Here is a 10057-nt window from a genome sequence, read left to right as displayed (position 1 = left end):
AGCTTAGTTACTGTACAATTAGTTATCATATTCACTGTTGGCTGGATTCTTCGTGCCTTGGTTTAGTAATATCATGTTTTAGTAGTTTGGTTGTCCTGTGCCTTTGTTGGCATTGTCATATTTTAGCTTAGTTATCTTGTCATGTTCTGTAACTCTGTCTGTAATTTTGTTCTTGTGTTGTAAAGCACTTTGAGTCGCCTCGTGCTGAAAAGTGCTATATAAATAAATGTACCTACCTACCTACCTACCTACCTACCTACCTACATATTTCATCTTTTTTTACACAATAAAAGGAGGAATTACCAAAAAGCTTTAACATGTTCTTTTTGCTGATTCAGTTGCATTTTTCTGTGTGGACGCAGCTGAATTTGATGAAGTTCCTTGCACGTATTTTTGCTCATCTGAGACGGACTTTATGTTTTTAAAACTTGACTTTCTTTACATGATTAAACCTCATCCTTGAAACAAATGAAGACTTTAATTTCCAAATTGTTTTACAGCAGAGTTACAACACAACCACAGTCAGAAAATAAAACTGTTCCTATTAAATACACCAGTTTTATTGTGTTTCCACTTCTGGGTCTGTCTGGGTCTGTCTCAAGGATCGTGTCTGTGACTTGTTCCTTAGTCTAACTCGTACTGAGTTAAAAGGAGAGAAAAAAAAATCTGCTCCTCAGTGTTGGGATCAGCTCTAAACGTAGCTGAATCTGTAGGAACTCATCTCACTAAGTGAATTTAAACTAATTTTAAGCTTATTAAACAAACAAACAAACATCTGAATGTAAATGTATTGATAGATGATTCCTGTTACTGATTATGAGAACTGCAGCTCAAACTTATGACTCCTTTTATAATTATATTATAAATAGTTTTAATTTTTGTGATGTGTGAACTTTTTTTCTGTTTCTGTGAGCTGTAATTATTACTCAGGCACGGCCAAAGGTGAAAGGGTGATAATCTTTTGTGCTTGTGTGTTTGTTAGCATTTTATATCATAAACCACCAAACCAATTTAAGGTGGCTCTCACAGCCTATTCACCATAGACAACCACAAAATGACTATAATGTAGTCATGTTTACAGATACTGAGCCAAAGTTTGATGTGGTAGTAGCTAACACGATCTTAGTCCAAAACTCCGGCATGAACGGCGGCGGGCGATATGCATTTCTTCCATAACATTGCTAGGCCTTTAATTTCGTGCCGTTTCTGAGCTGCTGCTTCTCTTGGCCAGGACACTTAATTAAATGAGATTTTAAATCTCATGGATTTTTTTTTTCCTGGTAGTATATTTAAATAAACGAATAATAGCCAATTGTGCACAACAAAAATACAAAAAGTGATTAAAAGTATAAAGTAGTTTTTTGAGTTACATGTGAAAGTGAAACACACAAACTTGATTTTTATGGCACATTTTTATTCATTCATATAATATACATTTTTGGGGGGGTCACGAAATATTTCAGTGTCCGTGTCTGAAACCTACCAGCGCGCAGATGTTGTTATCTTGGGCGGCACTCGTCGACTAATAAAGTTTTCAGTCGTTATTCATTTCTGGACCAATCGCGAGCAGCCGTCAGACTTGAACAGCCAATCACAATCCAAGGCTTGAGCAGGGAGGGTGGGGTTTTCTGAGAAAGGAGTGCGGCGGTGTGGCGCATCCCTCCAGGGCCGGGGGAAGAAGAGTTCGGTTGGGCGGGTGTTGGATGGTGGGGGAGTACCACTGATGAGAGAACGGGCCGAGGAAGCGAGTACTTTAGCACGCATCACAAAGGACGGTTCTGGTTCTGCCCTGAAAGCTGTAAGACACCGGGGCAGGGTCTGTTCATCTTCTGCTCGTGGTAAGTTTAAAGAGCAGCCGGGGCCGGCTGTTCCTGGGAGAAGGCGGTTAGCAGCGGGAACCGTTAACCGTTAGCTAGCGGATTATTGTGCCATGACTTTTTACTGATGGAAGACCTTCAGCCCTGCTAATGTTAGCCTGCGCAGCAGAGCTACGGTGGTATCCCCATCGGTTTCGTGGTCTTTCAACAATTATATACGCTTGTAATACAGGTTTGCGCTTTTGGAGCTATAGGGAAACGACGTGGTCATTGTCCGCCTGCTTTTATCCTCAGCCAGACGTCTCTGAGCCACCCACACCCATGATGATGGGATTTACCAGAGGACGTTTCAACACCCGTTTTACCTCTAAATGTGTTGCTTCGGACTCTTATTTGGCCACATTCTGCTATGAGGGGGTGAAAGCTCCAGCAGGAGCTCACGGCTGTTCTTAATATCTGGTTATCGGTGCTGTGTAGTTCTGGCATCTTTTGGACCGGGTGGCGGGTGGTGGGTGGGGGGATCTCTGAGGCACATCACGCCAACTTTGAGCTAACATTAGCAGGCTAACTTAGCCTGTGCAGCTGTTCGGCCTGTCCGGTGTGTGTGTGTGTGTGTGTCCACGACGAGGTGTTTCTCCAGCCAACAGAAGCGATATCTGTCTCCGTCCTACTGGGGCTTTAGCGTCTTTAAACAAGGCTGATTCTTGGAGGTGGAGCTGAAAAATAAAGGGATAAAAGTGACTGCAGGGATGCTGTGACTCAACAGCCTGCAGCCGAATCCCCCATCCTGTGACCTGACCCAGATTAGGATCTAACCACCGCCTGTCTTCAACGTGGGGCAGGATTGCAGGTTAAATGTGTCTGCGTGCATCCATCAGCTGAGATGGTTGGTGCAGGAGGGGTGTTTTCTGTTGTAGCTGATACTCAGCTGCTGACAGCATCAAGTTGTTCCAGCTCATTCAAATGAAGTCCACTCACTTTGCTGAAGCACTTATTGTCGTTTGTTGTGTATTTTTATCCTTTAATGGCTGCTGGAGTGAAGTTAACATGTCTAAAATACAATCTGTTGGATGCAGCTAATTATAGTCACATTTGACCAATCTCTTGAACATCAAAGCTTGGTTGCAGTTAAATGTTTTTATTAGTTTGATCTAAATAAAAGTAAGAAAATGCTAATTGCAGTTGTTCTCGTAGCTCATGGAAACCAACCAGTATTATTAAAAATGGTGGCAAAGAAATCATCCAGTGCTTACGTTTAAAAAGCTAAACCTTTTTGGAAAAAATAGCGTTTCTGCTTGAAAATTGGGATCACAATGATAAAATGCCCATCTAAATCTGCAGATTAGTCAATTAGTAGTTTTAACAATTACAGTAAAAACCTAATTTCCAGAAAAGCTAGTAAGTTTTCTGTAACCAACAAAAAGTTTTTTGTGTAACGGAATTTGTCCAAACTTCTATTTAACAGAAACAAGTACAAAAAGATAATAACTTTCACTCTCCCCCATGACCAACTTTCAGGCATCCTTCACACTGGATGATGACCATGCTAAGCTTCAGCCTATTAGAGAAAGGCTAAATTCAAAACAACCTTCTGTATGAAGTCAATCGTGATGCAACTGCTCTCTTTAGTACTCTCCAAGTAGGTTTTTCCTGCTATTTTTGTGTCTCCAAGATGCTCTCCTGTGTCCTCAACACACTCCTTAGTCCTAACTTTCTTGGGCTGCATCAAGCTACAGGTATTGTGCCTGTGCGTGGTGTTTTTATAACCTTGTCACCATGATAGTCACAGACCAGACGTGAGGCTGTCGTGGTCAGTCCTGCTTCAGGTTTTGAACGACTAAGCTGTGCTAGTGCATGCTGGCCCCACATCGTGGGTACACTGCCAGCACTGTAATAAAGATGCACTAGAGTGGCCAATCATGATGCTATACTATACTGGTTTACAAAAAGGAGGTGAGATTCTTTTCTGCCATCTTGGTAGGTGCTACGTGGATGCCCTTAGGTACTGCCAGAAGGCCAGCAGACAATAAATACCTAAATTTAAAAAAAAACTAAACTCAGCCAAGAATTGTAATGTTTTGCCATTAATTGGTATAACTACCAAAACCTGAATATTAAAGAATGCAGCATTAAATTTCTCCTTTTTCTCTGGAAATATTTATCTCTGTTTGTATACCGGGGTCACCGTCCTCTCTGAATTAGACTACTATAATTACTGTAAAGTAGAGTACCAAGGGTAGGCAGCTACCTGAAGTTATATCATTACTGATTAGATATTGTTTTAAATACTAGTCTTTAGTCTACAGGCCTGTTTTATTTATTTTATTGGTAAAATGTATACGGGAAATAGTGAATTAGTGTATAGGCTAAGAAAACCTCATTTATCTTTGTCTAGAGTGTTTTTATTAGACAAAATATATCCAGAATTATGAGAAAAAGACTGCATTATGTAAATCAAAGTTATTAGTCTAAGTCTAAGTGCAGTTGACCACAGAAACTGGTAGGAGAGCTCTGGTTAGACTGAGTAGACATTTTCTGACAAACTGTTAGGAAATCCTTCATCAGTGAGTAAAAACTGTCAGTATCTGTGTTTCATGGTGTTTCTTATTCACTGGGTTGGGTTTTTGTGTGTTTCTGTTTCTGTGTTGTTGATTCTTGTGATCTCTTGTGTTCAGTTTGCTTCCTGTGTTTCCAGTCATTCTCACTGAATTTCCTCTGTCAGCCCTGCTTCTCAGTCCTTCCCCTAAACTCACACTTATTCCCAGTTATCATCAGACTCAGCTGCTGCCATTTTCTTCACTACCCTCTCAGTACTTAAGGCTCCATCACACTCTGTGAGAAGCCAAGTTGTTGGTTTGCAGTCACGTTAAAGCTCACCGGATTTTCCTCATAAACACGCCTACAACAACTTCTGACTAATCACACAACACTTGGTGCATACCCCTGTGAAAAAAGGTTCGGCCAGGGCCTTGTGTCGCGAAGTGGCGGATGAAGCTGCTATGCGAACAAAATAATGCAATTTTCAAATCCTTGTGAGCGTCCGCATCCTTGGGTCCTGTCCTCAAGACATCATGACAAAAGCACAAACATTTCTCATTAATATGATTTGCCTTTTGCAAATACAGGGAAGTTGGTCAGTGAAGTCATGACTAATTATTTTTAGCTACTTCAGTTTTAAGGTTTTAGTGTTGGGCAGGCTGACCTTTTGACTCATTTTTGTGTTTTGTTTTGCTCATTAGCGGAACATGTTTTTGCTGATACGACAAGTAGCGAAATCATGTTAAATCTTGTTGCACAGGAAAAATCAGTATTAGTCTCTTCAGTATGAATGGTTAAGTGAAAAAGCTGCTTTTTGTCCTCACTACAGGTGAGTGTCGTGCTTCTGGTTTCCAGCAGCGATGTCACAGAGGAGTGGACAGGAGGACCCGGAGCGGTACCTCTTTGTGGACCGAGCCGTGGTATACAACCCAGCCGCACAGGCAGACTGGACTGCTAAGAGGCTTGTATGGATCCCATCAGAACGCCACGGCTTTGAGGCCGCCAGTGTTCGTGAGGAGCGTGGAGATGAAGTGGTGGTTGAGCTTGCAGAAAATGGCAAGAAGGCGGTGGTCAACAAGGATGACATCCAGAAAATGAATCCACCCAAGTTCACCAAAGTAGAAGACATGGCTGAGCTTACCTGCTTGAATGAGGCGTCGGTGCTTCACAATCTCAAAGACCGATACTACTCGGGCCTCATCTATGTAAGTATAAATTGCACAACCTTTGAAATCTGACAATTATATCAGTGTAGGAGTTTATGTAATCAGTGTCACTGTAATATCAAAACTCCACAGAGTAAAAAACATAAAATAATAAAAAAACATGAAAGTTAGAAAAATGAAACGGATTTCAAAGAGCTTTGTATTATTTTTTACATTAGCCTACAGCTGAACAAATACTATCAAGTATCAAGGTGTCAAGGCAATTCACTGTTCTTTAAATTCAAGGTTTCCAAACACAAAAAATGTTTTTTCAGTTATTGTGATTTAAATATTGATCAAAATCAATCTAATTATTAATTTTTCCTTAATTGAGCAGCCCTACTTGAGGATCTAAATTAGTCTCAGATTGATAAATTTTTCATTTTTGTGAATTCTGCAGTGGTAATTTATTCTTCAATCCTCTGATTTTACCTTTATTATCACTGTAGAGTTGTTAGTGAAAGAAACTCACCTCCAGCCTGTACCTTTAAGATGACACTGTTATAACAATATACTCAAAGAACAAATAAACATTTTTCCCATTTCCTCTAAAAAGGTCTTCATCTTCTTACCTTTTTAGATGTTTAGAGTTCAAGATACAAAAGCCGCCATGTTTCTATAGACTCCTAATTTCCCCTGTGACTCTGACTCATTAAATGCATTCCTGGAATAGCTCAGACATGGAGCCTGTGAGACCTTTTCTGGTCATGTACTTAAAATGTTGTGTTGTACTTTTGAAATATTTTATCATTTTAAAGGAATAAATCTTTACATGTTCTGGTTGCTCCTTATCAGCATTTCTTCCTAAATCCAATGCTGTCATCAAACTTATGTAGTCAGTTGAAATAAGGCCAACTGTAGAAAATGATTTTGTTTTTAGAGTGGCTTAAAATCGAGTTAGAACTGATCCAAGCCACAGGGAGGCCACGGCTGAGTCACATGGTAACCATACCGCCATAACAGAGCTCTTTGTGTTCACTGATAAGCAACATCTGTCTGCTCAAGTAACTGAACTTTTTATTTATTTTGCAGTTTTGCTGAAGAACGATGATGTCTAAATAACAAACTAATTCATGTCGGCTTCGAAATGTTTTTAGGCTGTTGTGTGGGGTCGCAGGTGGGCATTTTTTCTGACTGAAGTCATTTTTGTGTCACTATATTAGATTTAAACAATTTTTGTTTAAGTCCACTGTTCTCAAGTGTAATGTTGAAGAAACAGAGCTCTGAACTAAATGCACACAGATGTGTGAGAGTCAGCTGAATAAACATTTTCTTGTTTCATTTTGTTGGCTTTTAAAAAAGAAGAAAAAAAATAAAGTTTTTGATGCAAATTGAAATTAGTGTGCTGTACGTTTGGATGAGCAGAATGGAAAACATAAAAAAAAAACCCAACAAGCTGGATCAAAAATAGTCCCACTCATTGGCTCAGGAAGGAAACGGGTTAGTTATTATGTCACTATGATTGGCCATTACATTTGTCATTCTTACTTAGACAAAGCTGCACAGTTTACAAGGAAGGTGGATGGTAGCTTCAGCTTTGTGTAATTAATTGTTTGACATATCAGACTATTTCAGAAAACTGCAGCTGTTGATTACTTAATAGACGAGTTCTCGACTGAACAAAAAAGGTAGAAGGTTTCTTCTGGTTCAGGGGTGTCTTTTGGTGCGTTCCAGTAGTACTGAGAAATGGGAATGTCCAAATTCCTAGTCGTAAATTTCAATAGGAACGCCCCCTCCAGTGGGACATCCCAGTAGGAAAGTGGGAGCAGCTCCGACTATCCCCAGTTAGGATTTCAATATGGTTGCCACTCGCAACTTTAGAAAGTAAATTCTGTTACTTTTACTGTTTAATATTTGTTTTTTAAGTTATTTTTAATATTTAATCACTTATACAACTGGTACTTTTTAATGTGTATATAGCAGTTATTAAAACATGTTCTGCAAGTGGACCGCGTATCTATTTAGTACGATTTCATATTCAGAAGTAAAGGCTTTGCTGCAGGCATCCATCTTGTTTCCGACTCTCACCGAGCGGGACAACTGGAACGCGGTAAAGTGGTAAATTACGTCACTCTGACTTCCCAGTTACGAGTTCCGATGTAAATGGAACGCAGCATTTGCCTCAAGCAAGAGTTTAAGTGTTGTTCTTCTTTTGGCTTCTCCTCTCCGCGGGGGTTCCCGCAACAAGCAAACTTGCGCAAGAAATTCTGCGATTGTTTTAAAGCGGATGCCCTTCCTTTCTGCCACAACCTGGGCTTGAACCCCCAGCCTCAGGAGTATGAGACCACAACACTGACCACTAAACCACCGCAGTCCCCAGAGGAGTTATAGTGTCTGGGAGTAAATTCAGCAAATTCAGCACATTGCATGTTAGTAATATTTATCCGAGTTAAACATAGTGACCAGAGAACAATCTTCAGTTATGTGGATTAACCTGAGCATAATGGAAAATATTTTTACATTAAGCATTTTTTCAATGAAGTCATTTTAGTTATTCAGGGAACTGTTTTTGCTTAGCTGGTTTTATAAGTCTGTCTTGATTAAAGCCAAAACACAAGGCTTCTTTTCTGTCTTACCCCGTAAGTGACTTTGACCAAGAAAGCAAACAGCAGTATTGTGTTAGTTTATATCCTGACAGGTACTAAAATGTAGGCTAAGCTGTAGCTCTTAGTCTTTACTTGATGTCTTTATTGATTGTCTTTATTGTCTTTATTGTCCCATTATTATCTGAACTATTCAGTCCCTCCAGGATTTCACGGGCATTTTTTGTGTTTGTTGCGGCTAAAATGCCTGATTTTGCGGGGCCTTTTCCTAAAGGTTGCAATGAAAAGTTGCGATTTTTTTTTTTTTACTGAAATCAATAAAAAAACGTAACTTTTAATATATAAACCAAAAATACTTACTAGTTTGTAAGATAATTACCAACAAACATTGACATTCTCAAAAGGTCCTTTATTTGAGAACTTTGATAGCTTATAAACTGACATTCATGACCATTTCTGGATTGTCCCTCGTCTGCAGCTCTCCTCACGTGTTTTGCAGACACAAAGTGTTTGTCGATGCGTTTAAGTTCGATAATTACACTGCAGGAGGTGCAAAACAGCTTCCCCCCCACTCTTGTGCAGCTGGGTAGGAAACTGGTTTGCGACCGCAGTGAAGTTAGTTTTAGGTTGGATGTTGGATATTCGCGCTCCGCAGAGTTAGCGGCATCTAGCTCACGACTGACCCGAAACAGGAACGCTAATGTCGGGCAGCCGTTCTCTGCCGGCCCCTTCTCTCCCACGCGGTGGTTCACTTAGGGACGGCTGGCCGACATTAGCGTTCCTTCTGATTCTGATTCACAGCTCATGTTCATCCAGGTTTGTCTTGTTGTGACTCAATGCTATTTTTGCGGTTATCTTGTGTAAATCACCGCCTTACTCCTGTTTCTATCTATTGTCATACTTTAGTGTTTACGCACATGAAAAACTGCTTTTTATTGGAGCCGCAACATGCCATATGTAATTCCTCATGAATGACTTGTGTCTAGGTCTTCATGTCTTTTTTTTATTTGCTTTCATATAGTAAATTTTCCTCATTCCAGCAACCCAACAAGCATTCGCTCTTCTTAGCTGTCAGAGTTGTCTGAATTTGGGTTAGCTCCTTCTCAGAAGCCCTTAAGCACACTGGTGACAGGTTAGCCATTTTAATCAAATGCTGTTGAGTGAGATTAAGAGCACCTCGAGATTTAGGGCAAATATAAGTCTACAAGAATCTTAAGTATGTCAGAGCATGAAACAAATAAAAAGTCTGTTGCTAGCTTAGTTTTGTTACTTTGAATATGTGTAGCATAAAGCCCAGCTTGTCCAATTTGTAAGCGCTAATTTGTTCACAGACATTTATAAATTTCTGGAGAGGCATGACGCCCATCAGCCCATCAGAGATATTTGTTGTTGTTAAATCTACAGGGAGACAGAAAAAAAAAAACCACTACAACCCTCTGGTGTGTTGTTAAGGCTGCTGGCTGGTTTGTTGTTTTGCCTGGTTGTACAGACAGCCAACCCCTTTACCTTCAGAGACAAACTAATCCCACCAACTACCCCCTGAGGTCCAGGGTTAAGGATAGCCAGCTGAGTCATCCCTCTCCCCTCCGCCTGTGCTTCCTGCTGGGATAGTATCACTCATCTGTCTGCTTGGAACTGGGCCCACCATAAAGGGGTCTAGGAGGGATTATTAATTCAATAGCCCGAGATCCCATCCTGCAAGCTTAAATTGATGTCAGTGGTAATGCTTAGCAAGGTGAAAATATTTGTTTTAGCAAGACGTGTGCCAGTAATTTTTGTAATGTTAAAGTTCACTTGGCAGAGACTGTGGGTGGTTTCTGAATAACAAATCTCTGTATGGACAGATTACAGGGCAGAGTCTCATTCATGCCTATGGAAGAGGTGGGGAGGGGATGTTAGTGACCATCTGGAGACAAATACCCCCACCCTTCATACATACGGGCTGCAGCAGGAC

At 40.4% G+C, this 10057-nt stretch overlaps 1 protein-coding gene across 5 annotated transcripts in view; it reads left to right on the top strand.

Moving 5' to 3' along the window:
• The first annotated feature begins 1672 nt into the window (after positions 1-1672).
• LOC108248861 (myosin-10) overlaps positions 1673-10057 on the top strand; it is a 64164-nt gene continuing 55779 nt past the window's right edge. For 3 of the 5 annotated variants that reach the window (XM_037974683.1, XM_017437890.3, XM_037974684.1), the window contains exon 1: positions 5216-5560. In XM_037974683.1, the coding sequence (XP_037830611.1) occupies positions 5216-5560 (345 nt within the window). Of the gene's footprint in view, positions 1839-5184; positions 5561-10057 lie in introns of those variants that run through there. The other 2 variants (XM_017437887.3, XM_017437888.3) reach the window with 2 other exon arrangements.

Source organism: Kryptolebias marmoratus, linkage group LG3 (assembly GCF_001649575.2).
Source record: "Kryptolebias marmoratus isolate JLee-2015 linkage group LG3, ASM164957v2, whole genome shotgun sequence".
Lineage (NCBI taxonomy): Eukaryota > Metazoa > Chordata > Actinopteri > Cyprinodontiformes > Rivulidae > Kryptolebias > Kryptolebias marmoratus.
The sequence above is the reverse complement of the archived record's forward strand: the minus strand, read 5'-3'. Positions and strand labels throughout refer to the sequence as shown.